Raw genomic sequence first — 13,785 nt, 5'->3', positions numbered from 1 at the left:
TTGCACTGACCTCCATCCCCAGCCTGTTTTTTTTTTTTGGTACCAGGGATCGAACTCGGGTCCTTGCGCCTGCACAGCAGGCGGTGAAACCACTGAGCTAAATCCCCAGCCCCCCAGCCCTTTAGTTTTGTTTTTTTTTTTTTCCTTTAGTTTTTATTTTGACACAGGGTCTTTCTAAGTCACTAAGTTGCCCAGGCTGGCCTTGAACCTGAGCTCCTCCTGCTTCACCCTCCCAGAGTGCTGATCTGACAGGTGTGCATGACCACATCCGGCTTTGTTTTATAATTTTGAAGGTGAAATTTTCTGAAGAGAAGAGCCTCTTTTCCCATGTGACCCTGGCCCACAAGGACAGAGGTGCTCCTCCGGCTGGTTGAGGGCAGAGCCTGGTAGGAGCAGCGGCCGAGGAAGGGCTCGCAGGTGGTTTCCTGGCAGGTCTCGGGGAGGGACAAGCAGGTAGGGGTGGCCTGGGGCCTTGACATCCTCAGCGCCTCATCGTGTGGGCTGTAGGAGCAAGGTCAACTATCCAGCCCCTCGCGGGGGCCGAGTCAGCAGTGGAGAGGGCAGCTCAGGGTGCATGCTGGGCCCTCGCTGCCGAGGAGCTGGCTGCAGTGCTCCCTCCTGTCTGCTCCCACTCGCAGCCCCGCGGCCCCACACCCTCCGTGACCCTGAGCCCCTCACCAGCCTTGGCCCTTGCAGCTGAGGTCAGAAGGCCCCAGGCCCCTTGGCAGGAGCAGAGTCCACAGAGAGGCATGGAGGTGCCAAAGAGGGCCTGGGGTGCTGGCCGGGCTGGCGTCCACGGAACCAATGTCCTTGGAGCCGAGACAGGGCCGGTGCCCCCGAACACAGCCCCAGGCTTCATGGGGGCTGCCCTGCTGGGTGGCAGGGTCTGAATGGGGCCCAGGAGCTCAGGGGCATCTGGGCCCCACCCGTGCCAGGATGCACAGGACAAGGTCACCGTCTGCAGGGGCCTGGCGGTGGGGCCCGCACACGCGGTGTCCCTGGGCAGCCTCGCTCTGAGCTCTCTCGACAGCCCTGGACCCGCCTGCTTCGAGGCCACTGCTCTTTGTCTTACAGTTGGGTAAAAAGCTGTCATGCCTTCCTTAGAGCACTCAGGGCCAAGCCGGCCGTGCTGAGGTGGGCTCGGGGCCACCGGGTGGCCAAGGGTGCAGCGGGTGCTGGGTGCCCCGGTGCTGTTTCAGCTGAAGAGAAGAAGCACACATTAATTATTGTAAGGAGACATCCCCAGGAGAAGACGGTTCTGAAATTCAGTTTAATTCCACTGTAGTGTGCTGGAGACAGGCAGGGAGCGTGTGTGATTGGCTCTCGCCATCCTTTGTCACGGGCCATTAGCGATACAGGCTGCACAGTGAGAGCCGCAATCAGCCCACAGCTGCTGCTTCTTCGGGAGAGCCTGAGATCAAGTGGAAATCAGGATAGATTAAACTTAACCCTCTCCCTGCCACGCCTCCTCCCTGCAGTTTCTGGTGGGAGCTGGAGAGTCTCAGGCCAGCTGGGACCCCGCTCCTGTCCAGCGGGCCTCTGGGGACTGGACAGGGAGAGGTGACCACTGTGCACCGCAGCTGGCATCGATTCGTGCGCTCCCTGCTCCTCACAAGGCCCCAGGGAAGAGTCACAGGTCTCCCGACAGCCAAGCTCAGCACTCAAGGCTGTCGGCCACCCAGGCAGGCAGAAGGTGGCCCCAGGTGACTCCAGGACCTCGTGCCCAGGCGGGTGGATGGCCCAGGAGTCTTGGGCCTGGGTGAGCAGCTGACCCTAGGACAGTGGTGGCAAACCTATCACCTGTTATTGTGTTTTTAAGACAAGAGATGTTAGTGTAGACTTATTTTTTCTTTCTTTTTTTTTTTTTTGCGGGGGTACTGAGGATCGAACTCGGGACTTTCTGCTTGTGAGGCAGCCAGAGGAACCACTGAGCTAAATCCCTGGCCCTAGAGTTATTTTTTCTAAACCTTGATGTTCAGGTTTAATTGCAGCATTGGCACTCTGCAATAAGTAAGTGGGTTTGGGCTGCAATTTGGCCCTCGGTCTCTAAAAGCTTCGCCGCTGCTGCCTGAGGACCTTGGGCCAGGCTGGCAGGTGACCTGGGTCGTTAGTTGAGCCTCCACCTGGCAGGGGCCCTGAGCACACCGTGGCCCTTCGGGGTGGCCAGGGCTCAGGAGAAGGTCATCTGTTAGGGTCCCTGTGGGGGCCAGTGGGGTCTTAGGGATTCTGGTCCCATTGTGCGTACAGCCAATCATGAGGACACGAGCCGGGGAGGAAGCCAGCAGTAGGTGTCCTTAGAGATAGTCCCCAACCCAGAGGGGTCCAGCAGCTTTATGAGGAGCAGGGGCAGGGGCAGGGCCGGGGGGGCGAGGGCCAGGGTGCAAGGGGAGGCAAGGTCCTCGAAGGAGGGTCAGGCAGGTCTTGCTGTCACAAGAAGCTGAGGACCCGGCTGTCACTGCACTGCCCAGGGACAGGGGTGTGCTCACCTTGGCCGGTGATTCCTCCCTGGGTCACTGAGACCCCACCTCTGTGTGGTACCTGCTGCCATGTGCCAGCCCGTGGCAGGTGGCACCTGTGGCCCTGAGCTCTCCCTGTCTCTGGCCATCGCGGGCCGCCGCGTGCAGCAGCATCTTTCTGCGTGGCTGTGGCAGTTGTCAGGAGAGGTGGCCGCTCCAAGAGCCTGGGGGCACTCTGGATCTGTGGCGCTCGGGACAGGGCTCAGGGCTGGCAGAGCTGCACTAACCCTAACCCCAAGGTGGTGTGGGCCATGTGCACAGCCCGCGGGCGGGCGCTGTGCCTGAGTCCTCCTCTACAGGGCGCTACTGAGCATGAGGCCTCGGGGGGGACTCAGGTGAAGACGCTGTGCACTCCACGTTGGCCAGCATGGCAGGCGGGCAGGCGGGCACCCTGTCAGGCACCGGCCCGATCTCCTCCACCCCGCGGCTCTGTGCTACTCTCTGCCAGTCTTCACACGAGCTTCACACTAGCGTGTTAGGGTCCGTGCCGCATGGTCTCCCGGCTGTCTGGGTGGGCGTCTACACTGTGTTCTCTCAGCAGCCATCCTTGGTCCACTGGAGGCTGCTGATTATTGAGCAATGTTGCAGCCTGCGTCTTGGGGTTTCTTTTACACTCTGGTGGTTCTTCGGTTCTCTGGAGCCGCCCACAGTGCCGACACACACACAAAAGCCATCTGCCCCATGTGGGGCTGGCCCCGGGTGTCCAGAGCAGCGCGTGCTTCGTCCCTGACTTGGTGGGCAGCCCTAAAACCACAGGGCTCTGGGTGGAGGGTGAGGGCTTTCACATTTGTTCTGCCAAGGTGGCCCAGAGGGTGCCACCGAGGCCAGAGACCCAAGAACTCCAGTGGGGTTACTGCCCAGGGACCCCAAACCAGCAGCCCCGCCTGCCCCAGGGTTGGAAAGGAGCCATGGAGACGGCTCTGCACCCTCACTGGACCCGGGCAGCGTGTGCACTGGAGACCAGGGGCCAGCTGCCCCTCGCTGTTCTCATCCCCGTCCTGTGGGTGCTGGCACAGCCTGGCTGCAGGGGACTGGGCTCCACAGGCCCTGTAGGCCTCATTCCCAGCTGCCAGAGATCCCTCCACAGCCCATGGCATCCAGAGCCTTGGTGGGACACCTTTGGAGCCTCTGTGGTCCTCACACTGCTGTCCACTTGCTTTCCAGCTTCCCATCATTTCCCTGGCATCCCTACGTCACGGCTGTGGGGCTGCCTGTGTGCCATGGGTCCCCTGCACACTCTGCTCCCGGCCCCCTCTCTGCCCTTCCCCTGACCGGATCCTTCGGCAGGCCCTGCATGGGCAGGATCTGGGTGTATCCTCAGGGCTGCAGCCATTGGGTCCTACTGAGGCCCACGGAGAGGGGTGGGCATGGGGCCAGCAGGGCTGAGTCCAGGCCAGGACAGTGGCCCCGCGGCACTGGCCCTGGGTGCAGCATGGGACGTGCCGTGTGCTGCCCCTCTGGGCAGTGGGCAGGAGAGGGGCAGGGCAGGGCATGGCTTGGTGCGTGTGAGAGAGGCCCCTTGGCGTGGGCTGCTGCCGGGGTGTTGAAGGAGCCCCCGAACTCAGGCCAGGCTGCGTCCAGGCAGGCTCTCCCTCCATTGGTGCCCACCCGGCCACATCCGTCTTGTTTAGTAGACTGACGTGTGCCTGAGCCACGGGCCTCCAGCAGTGGCTGATGATGGATGGTGCTGTCCCACGTGGCCACTGACGGTGGTGGAATGTGTGCGATTCACGCCAGCAGTGACCCCCGTGAGGTGTGGGAGTGTGTGAGATGGGGAGGCCTGGGCGCTGTTGCTGAGGGCAGCAGGGGCGTCTGCACCTCGCGCGGTCCTGACCACAAGGCAGGCCCAGCTGGGTCCTAGGGAGAGGCCGCAGGTGTGTGGGGACCCCTCCCACTTGGAAGGGGGCCGGCGGTGACCACCCAGGCTCCTCACGGTGAGGGTCGGAAGGCACGTGACCCTCTTGGGCGAGGCCGGCAAACCTCTGGGCCTGAGGTGTGGCTGGGGCCCTTCCTGGCATGGCCCCTCCCGGGCAGAGTCAAAGCATCGGACTTGGTGCCCGGTGCTGTGTGGACAACGCCACTCCCTCCCTGCACAGCCTCGGTGGAGCAGAGAGACGGGACCTTGCGGGCCCTTTGGGAAGCCTGTGGGGGTGCGGGTGACGTGCCCCAGCACTAGCACGGCACCCCTGGCAGCCTGGGCTGTTACTGCACCCCTTCCAGGGGACACCGCTGTGTTCAAGGATGACAGTTACTGGATCCGCGGCCGCACGTCAGTGGACATCATCAAGACTGGAGGGTACAAAGTCAGCGCGCTGGAGGTCGAGCGGCAGCTGCTGGCCCACCCCAGCATCTCGGGTGAGTGCCAGGGACCCACTTGCGTGCGCTGGCTCCTCTGGGGACATGTGAACCCCAGGGCCCCCTCCTGCCCCCCAGCAGGGTCCCGGGAGGTTCATGTCCGCGCCAGGCATGATGGGCACCTGCCCTGGGGCACAGACACGGAGGGGCAGCCGAGCCCCAAGGGCCCGCTCTCCTGCACGTACCCCAAGCTCACAGGCTGCCCTTCTGTCCTCAGATGTGGCTGTGATTGGCGTTCCGGATGTGACGTGGGGTCAGCGGGTCACGGCTGTGGTGGCCCTTCACGCAGGACACTCGCTGTCCCACAGTGACCTCAAGGAGTGGGCCAGGTGGGTGAGGGCCGGCACCTCCAGGTGGGGATGGGAGGCGGCAAAGGCCCGGGAGCTCAGGTTGGGACAGGTGCTTGGGAGGTGGCTTCTGACAGGACGGAAACCTGTGTTCCTGGGACACTAGCAAACAACCCTTTGGGGCCGGGGATGTAGCTCAGTGGTTTCGCTGCCTGCTGCACAAGTGCAAGGACCCGAGTTCGATCCCTGGTACCAAAAAAAACTCCTTTTGGGATACATCCCAAAACAGCACTGGGACACGCCCCCTCGGGTTTGAGCTCCCCCAGTCCTGAGCCAGGCACAACTGCGGCTCTTCCCCTTCCCACCCTGAGGGTCCTGAGGCCCTGCACCTCCTGTGGACTCCGCCCTCTCCCCAGGCAGCCTGAGCCTCTCTAGGCACCCACAGCCCTGTGGCTGTCCTCACTGCCTGAGCTCTGCCCCACAAGCCCCAGAGCCCGAGAGCCTGTCCTGCCCACCCAGCCCAGGTGGCTCGCCTGTCCCCAGGATTCACTGACCCCGGTGCTCTCTGTCCCTCAGACTGAGCCACACCCACCCTGCCCAGTGCCCAAGCTTCCCCAGACCTAGGCCCCACCACATCCTGTGCCAGCAGAGCTGGCCCTCCACAGCAGACTCCATGAGCCCAGGAGCTTTGGGCTCCACCTACAGCTGTGGCCCTGCCCCATGCTCTTCCTTAAGTCTCCTGCACCCCAGCTCCCCACCACCACTGCTTCCTCCTCCATCTCCTCCTCCTCCATCTCCTCCACCATCTCCTCCACCTCCTCCTCCATCTCCTCCTCCTCCACCTCCTCCTCCATCTCCATCTCCCCCTCCTCCTCCTCCATCTCCTCCTCCTCCACCTCCTGCTCCATCCCCTCCTCCATCCCCTCCTCCATCTCCTCCACCTTCTCCTCCTCCTCCTCCTCCATCTCCTCCATCTCCATCTCCCTCATCTCCCCCCCTCCTTCTCCATCTCCTACTCTTCCATCCCCTCCTCTTCCTTCCCCTCCCCCTCTCCCTCCACACCCCCTCCTCTCCACTGAGATATTTTTGCCCCTGGGATCCAAACAGCAGGAGTCTGTGGCTCATCAGGGCAGCACAGCTGGGCAATTACAGAGCCCCTGGATCTGCAGAATCCCATTTGAAGCCATAGTCACAAAGGCAGGAATCGGTGGGTGGCTGCTGCTTTCATTAAACAATTAGTTTGTTAAAAAGAAAGGGAAAAGAGAGCAGGTGCATGTATGATGGGCGCCTGGCGTCTCAGGACAGAGGCTGCTCTGGGCCTCTTCTCCTCAGGCCTCTGGTACCAGGCTGTGCCCCTGCAGGCTGCGCCAGCCCTGGACATCTCTGGCCTGGGTCAGGCTCCCTCTGACACCTGCAGGGCCTGCCTGGCCATCGGGGTTCCCATGAGGCTGGAGTTGTGTTCCGATACTGGAAGCACCCGGGGTAGAGCAGGGCTGCACAGGGACAGGGCCGGCCATGGTCATGTCCAGGTGGTGACCAGCCCACGGGAGCTCCAGATGGCACCCTGCACTGGACAGCCACCCACAGGCCATCCCCTGGCCAGGCTGCAGGTCCAGGGTGGCCTTGCAGGGCTCAGGCAGTGCTGTCCCTGCAGGCGCTTCCTGGCCCCCTACGCTGTGCCCTCGGGGCTCGTACTGATGGAGGAGATCCCGCGGAACCAGATGGGCAAGATCAACAAGAAGGACCTGGTCAGGCAGCTCTACCCAGAGTGACTGGATCCCGGTGCCAGCACCTGCTGTGGGCCTTGGCCCAGCACCCTCTGGACAGGACCCAATCAGGCTGACCAGAATCAAGATGGTGTGGGGTGAAATCACTGCTGATGCCTCCTCGTCCCAGGCTCCCCTTGTGCACTGTGGCCGGCCACTTCCAGCGGCTAAGGCTGCTGGGCTCTCTCCGGGGCAGGTCCCGAGGGCCCTGCAGTGTCCCGAGAAGGGGAATGAAATCAAGATGGGTCGGCAGTGCCTGGCCTTGCTGCCTGCTCGCAGTGCACCCATGAGCTAGGTGGCCCCGCCATGCCGTGTGCAGGTGCCCTTTGGAGCAGTGGCCCACACACCAGCCCTGGCCCAGGCCCTGGAGCCTCCACAGCCCTGGGCACTCCCACCACCGGATGTGCATTGTGCTTTGTGTGACTGTGTCTGCCGCGTGACTGCAGGAAGCCCAGTGTCCTCAGGCCTGTCTCCAAACAGCCCTGCTGCTGCTCTCCGTGAACCAGTGACCCCTCCTCACCCCAGCACAGGGCCTGCTGGGCCCTGTCACCTCCCGAAGCCCACAGGAGGAATCCATGCAGAGCCCGTAGGCAGATGCAGAAGCTGTCGGCTGCCTGTGCCACACTGGGTGGCGCCTGCTCAGTCATGTGTGGGTCCCCGTCCCACACCAGCTTCCATGGAGACGTAGGTGCAAGCAGTGGTCACGGCCACAGTGGCCTTGCGCTGTCCCACGGCTGCCCCAGGATTCCTTCCTCCCCACCTGGAGCGTGCTGGAGGTCAGTCTGGGTGTGCGCGTGGCTGAGGAAGGCCCTCTGCTGGAAAGCAACAAAGCTCAACACTGCGAAATGAGGTGTGCCGACTTCACGCTTTTAACTCCTTGATTCTAAATTTTTGAGTCCTAACAGGATCCCATAACTACTTGACTTATATCCTAGTCTTTATCAATGCCATGGGAATCAGGGCGGACTGCACCCCCCCCGCCCCCTGCCGCTGCCTCCCGGGGACAGGCAGGCAGGACAGCGCCCGCATCACCTTGACTCCCGCGCCCTGCCTGGCTCCCCTGTCGCCACCACCTCCCCAGTGCCAGCTGCCTCGGCCTGGTGCAGCACCTGGTCTGCAGTGTGGGGCCATTTGCCTCGAGGCTTCCTGGGACTGGAGCCACCGGACCCCAGGCGAGGGCAGGGCACTTGGGCAGCTGCTAGGGGGCTGTGAGCATCAGGGACAGTGGCCGGGCAGAGACCAAGGTGGAAGCACCTGGCCCTGGAGCTGCCCTGTGCTCTCCCGGCCTGGGCCCGCCCATCGGGTGGGTGCTGGAAAGGTGGGTCGGCACCCACACGGCACTCGATTGCCCAGCAAGTGGGGCAGAGCCGCAGTCTCGGGACGACTCCCTTCTGCCGCACCTTCCTCCAGGCCGCCTGAGCCTGCTCAGGTGCTGAGGTCCCTGAGCTCAGAGCCGCACAGGCCACGGTGGGCAGGGGCGGCCAGTGCTTGTTCCTGACCCTGCCAGGAGGCGAGGAGAAACAAAGCCATGTCCCCTGGCAGATCAGCGTCACTCGCCTCCTCAAGTTCCGTGCCCATCAGATGGCCCCTCGCCATCTGTCTCCTGGTGTTGCCAGGAGGGTGCTGAGGACGGCAGTGGGTGTGGGCAGGGCTTCCAACCCTTGGCACTCCAACCCAATGGGCACCCTGCCCTGCACCCCCTGTGGCTTCTCCCTCCCCGCAGCACCTGGCACAGAGCAGGTAGAGCGGCAGAGCAGGCAACCATTGTCCTGCCACAGCCTGGGAAGGGCAGCAGCTGGGGCTGCATCCAGGGCCAGGGCCTTCTTCCTGTGGTGAGTCAGAGACACACGTGTACCAACAGGCCGGGCATCAGGAGAAGCCGACTTAGAGCCTCGACCTCCTTTGCAGCACTCTGGGAGGCCAGGAGCCGTGGAAGCCCCAGCTGGCTCCCTGGTCTGGGCAGAGCCGTGGCCTCAGAGGCGCCCGCGCCCACCCCCAGGACCTGTGGCTGTGTCACCCACCTGGCCAAGGGAACCCCAGGTGCAGAGAAAGAGGATCAGCTCGCTTTAGGACAGGGCAGTCCTGACACCCTGGGCCGTGTCACCGCAGGGCCCTGGGCAAGGCAAGGCAGGAGCCGGGAGGTGGGAGGCTGGCCCAATGGAGGCCAGTGCTAGGGGCCAGGACAGCAGCACGGCAGCAGCCCCGCCACAGCTGGACTGGCCAAACCATCAAGGCCAGGCGGGGCGTCCGGCCCTGAGGGAGGGTCTGCAGACTTGTGCAGGGCCTGGGGGCTGCTGTTTCCTGCCCCACCATGGCTTCCTCATCACACCTCTGCCCTTCCCCAAGAGGACTTCCTGCCCTCTTGAGGAGAGACCAGCAGGGCCTGGCCCGCTTGGGAAGAAAGGCTGGGCGAACCTGTGCCCTCTGCCCAGCCCGGCCTGCTGGCCTGCCTGTGGGTCCCCAGCGAGGCAGATGCCACACACACACACCCCGTGGAGGGCTGAGCCACTGCAGTTGAGGGCCGATGGAAGTGTCTGGAAAGCACATTCTGGAAGGCTCTGTGCTGGCTCCAGCCGCTGTAGGCCGGGAGTGGTCCCCTTCTTGGTCCTCATTCCAGGGAGTCAGAGCGGGGGGCCTGCCTGGCACTGATGGTGGGTTGGGGACTTGTCTGGGCAGAGGCGCGGCTGCCCATCTGCTGCCCCGTGTGTGACCCGAGCCCAGCTCCCCGGGGCCCTGCCTGTGACTCCAACCCTGACCCAGGCCACACACCCAGGCCTCCTCGGTCTCCCTCTGCGGCTCCTCCCACCAACCCTGAGGTCCAAGAGGGCACCCCCGTGTAGCAGGCTCGCCGAGCACACACAGACACCTATGTGTGCCACAGAGGGGGCCCCCAGGGGCTGCATGTCCACGGCCAAAGCCACGCTGGCGGCCCGGAGCCTCCCCCGCAGGAGGCGTCCACGCTGGTGGTCAGTGGGAGCAACAGCATGCTTGGCACAGCAGCATGGGGTGCACATTCGCCCAGCGGGTGGCCGCACCAGGGCCCCCGAAGCTTTCTACATCTTGTTCGGCCTCATTTTCCACGGTGCCCTGTGTCCAACTCCAAACCCCAAAGGCTCTGAAGACCAAAGCTGTTTTGCATTTGTGGTTTTGCACGTGGGGAACTCGTTTGGCAGAGGAAGCAGAGCTGAAGACAAAACCCACTTGGTGCGGATCGGTGTTTTCTTGTGGGGAGGAGTAGAACTGGGGAGGAAACCCAGGCCTCGCGCGGAGCAGCACCCCACTCCTTTCTGTTTTTCCTTTTCTTTCTGTTCTTTTGAGACAAGATTCTGCTACATAGTCCAGGCCGGCCTTGAACTAGTGAGGGTCCTTCTGCCTCAGCCTCCTGAGTACTAGGATTACAGGCACACAACACGCCCGGCTTATTTTCTTTTGACAAGGTCTCACTGAATTCCCCAGACAAGACTCAAACTTGACACCCTCCTGCCTCAGCCTCCCTCAGTGCTGGGTTAATAAGTGTGCACTACCACACCCAGCTAGAACCTGTGTTTCCTTTAAGATTTTTCAGGGTGGATAAATGGGTCTTTGTGTGGAGGGAAAAAGTGGGGCGACTTTAATGACTGACTTGTTCTCCTACCTCCTACGGGCTCTCAGTTGGTTTAGTGCATTCTCCAGCCGACTAGGAGCCTGTGCGCCTCTCACACAAGTGCTCAGGCCCCTCAAGCAGCAGCTCGGCCCTCTCTATGTCTGCAGCTCTCCACGGCTTAGCTCTGTGGCTCCTGCCCCACCCCACTGGTCTGCGCCCCTGCTGTTCCGTCCTCAGCCTCTCGATCACTCTAGTGCCCCGTCCCCTCTGCTGCCCACCTGATCCATCACAGCGGGACACACTGCCCCGTGACAGCTGTGACGAAGCTGCAGCCTGCCATGCCCACGTGGGTTCAGTCTCTGGACGCGGAGGCACTGGGAGTGAAGCACGCTTCCCATGGTAACCTGGTAAACTTCCTCTTCACCTCCTGCTGCAACCCCGCCGAGGTCCGGCCCTTGAGCTCCAGCTCCCCTGTGCTTTCCCGGTTGAGGACCAGCCAGGCTCACCATGCAGGGCGGGGGCCACAGGTGCCTGGCGTGTCTACTCCTCCACGCGGGGATGCAGGGCAGGTCTGCCAACGTCTCCACCCCGTTTCCTCGTCCCTGTGGGCCATCGCTGTGTTCTCTGCCAACTGCTATTTAGCCTGTGCGGTCATCCCCAGCATGCCATGTGCAGGCTGGTATCTGGACATCCCTCCTTGAAACCTTTTGCCCTCTGCCTGCTGTGTGCTGCCGCCTCTCGTGCTCTGACCAACCCAAGGGCGACGACCGTGTGATCACTGATATTCTTCCTATGACCTTGTTCTGCTTCCCAACTTCAGGTTTTCTTGTTGCCGCTCTCTTGTGTTGGGTCAGTAACACTCTCTAAATTTTTCTTAGCTTATTTGGAAATGATAAATTGAATTTCTGTTCTCTTCATGAGTACCCCTAAATTTCTAGACAGAGAGGTGGGAGCATGACTCTGGTAGAGCACTCACCTTGCAAGGCCGGCTTTGACCTCCAGCACTGGAAAGGAAAAAGAAACCGTGCTCTTTAACAGCGAAGCAGCGTGGCTTGCCTGTACTTTTTCCAGCCAAGTGCATGGTTATTCTTCGCATGGGTTCTATGCCCACAAAGCTGCCCCCTCACCCGTCCCCTGCTGCCTCGCTCAATGTCTTTAGAGTCATCTTGTTTTGCTTGATACAAAAATTAATACTCTTCGTTTTTCAGTCCATTGTTAAGTTTACCAACATGACATTGTCCTCGGGGCTCTGGGCTCAATTTCACACACAGTGCCCCGGTCGGCCCCTCGCACGCGGCCCCAGCTCCGTCCCAGTCCCCGTGTCCATCCCCACCTCTGCGTGCCTCGCCCAGAGGCTTCCTGGCCTCTGGTTGTCAGTGAGAAGCCTTTGGGCTTAATGGTTTCAAAGCTAACTGGTCTTTTTCTTCTGGGGCTTTTAGGAGTCGCTTTGTCCTGGGTCCTACCACCACTGGGACGTGCGTGGAGAGAATCTGCCTGCTGACTGTCACTGTCCCCTCCCCCTTCTCCTTCTAGTACTGGGGGTTGAACTCAAGGCCTTCACACTGAGGTACGCCCCAGACCTTTATGTATCTTGAGACCGAGGCTCACTGAGCTGCCCAGGCTGGGCTGGAACTTGCGAGCCTCCTGCCTCAGCCTCCCGAGTGCTGGGACGCCCAACTCCCCCTTCCCTCCTTCTAGCCAGCACTCTGGCCATAGATGGCCTCTCAGGTAGACACTTTCTGCTGTCCAGGGCCGGCCTGTCCCCAGGGCAGTGTGGCGAGTGCTGCAGAGAATCTGTGATCTCACTTCTGTCACCAGCCGCAGTCTCAGGCCCCTCCCAGACCTTCCCGGGCAGCTGGGCTCACCGCTGCCACGGCCACTGCTTGCCCCGGGGCCCATGCACTTGCAGCTGGCAGGGCTTCGCCAAGGCCCTGACTCGGGTCCCTGGGACTCCTCTGCCCACCCAGACACAGATGCACTCAGACACAGGACTGCCTGCCACATGGCCCTGCTCATGAGGTGGCGGCCCAGGAGGCCGCAGGGCACTGTGTGGGCACTTGGTGGGCACAGAGGGCCTAGGCAGGGGCAGAGCCAGTTCTGGGCAGGGCAGCCACCCACGGAGGCCAGAGGCAGGTGGCAACCAAGGACCATGGGCCGGAGGGTGCAGGAGGAGTGTGAGGGCAGACGGGAGGGCCAGAGAATGCCAGTGTCCAGAGTGGCCTCTTGCACAGGGATGTGAAGGAGTGGCAGGAGGGCAGAGGCCAGGATGCAGGCAGGCAGGCACTTGGCACTGTGGGCCCCCCACCAGGAGGAGATGCCCGGCGTGGTGAGGAGCAGCCCCGGCCTGCGTGTGGCCACACACTCAGCGGAGCGGGAAGCAAGCTGTCTTACTGGGGAGTTGGGCTCTGCCTCCCAGCCGTCGTTGGTCCTATCCTCTGTGCACCTATGGCCTTGCCTGGTGGCTGACTGTGCTGTCTGCTGACCGCGTCCCTGGGGCTTGGGTGCCCTCCTGGGCCTCTGCTGGCCCAAGCTGCCCTGTCTGGAGGAGAATGACGGCAGCAGGAGAAGCTGTGGCCTCCGGGCCTGATGCCTCCTGGACCCCAGCGGATATAGCCTTTCTCCCTGGCCCCACAACTGCAGAGGGATGTCCTGTCCTCTTGGCTGTGTGGCCTCTGCCACCTGGACTGCAGCCTGGAGGGCCAGAGAAGCAGCAGCCACGCATCAGCTGAAGTGATTCCATTACAGCGCTGATTTAATCTGAACGGTCATTAGTGTGATTTATGTAGCTGCTGGGAGTCCTTGCTCCCAGATTTGCCTCCTTGCACTTGATGTTGATTGAAAGACAACAGAGCAGCCTGGAAGGGGGGTGCTGCCTGTGCACTCCGGGACTCCATGCTCCACCCTGCTCCCCTCTCCCCTGCAGAGGCTCCAGGCCAGGTGGGAAAAACACCGGGCAGAGGAGGAGTGGAGGCCCATCCTGTTCTCCATATGCCAGACCCAGGACCTCCCAGTCTCTGTGGCAGATGGGGCCGAAGAACCAGGAAGCCCCCAGCAGCCTGCAGCTCTGACACCACCTCCTCCAGGGGCTGCAGCTGCCTGGGGTCTTGGGGCATGTGTGTGGGCCTGGGCTGAGCTGGAGAGCATCTGGGTGATCCCCCTTCCCCAGCCCTCATGCCCTGGAGCACAACACTTCAGGGCCATGGCTGCAGGGCCAGTGCTAGGATGAGACGGGTCACCTGTCACACCTGGTGGGCACACCTGCTGGAGAGTGTGGGAAG

The 13,785-nt window shown here is 62.3% G+C and overlaps 1 protein-coding gene across 2 annotated transcripts in view; it reads left to right on the top strand.

The window, feature by feature from the left end:
• Positions 1–7,851, top strand: part of Acsf3 (acyl-CoA synthetase family member 3) — a 28,880-nt gene extending 21,029 nt beyond the window's left edge. For both annotated transcript variants that reach the window (XR_002394215.2, XM_004842655.4), the window contains 3 exons: positions 4,737–4,871; positions 5,089–5,200; positions 6,813–7,851. Coding sequence is in view for 1 of the 2 variants with exons in the window: in XM_004842655.4 (XP_004842712.1) it covers positions 4,737–4,871; positions 5,089–5,200; positions 6,813–6,930 (365 nt within the window). In the remaining variant the exon portion in view is untranslated. The remainder of the gene's footprint in view (positions 1–4,736; positions 4,872–5,088; positions 5,201–6,812) is intronic.
• The last annotated feature ends 5,934 nt before the right edge of the window (positions 7,852–13,785 follow it).

The sequence above is a fragment of the Heterocephalus glaber genome, unplaced genomic scaffold, assembly GCF_053883595.1.
Source record: "Heterocephalus glaber isolate CG9 unplaced genomic scaffold, H.glaber_assembly_v1.0 deba00000071, whole genome shotgun sequence".
Classification (NCBI taxonomy): domain Eukaryota; kingdom Metazoa; phylum Chordata; class Mammalia; order Rodentia; family Bathyergidae; genus Heterocephalus; species Heterocephalus glaber.
Note: the sequence above shows the minus strand (reverse complement) of the source record. Positions and strands in the feature narration are given on the sequence as shown.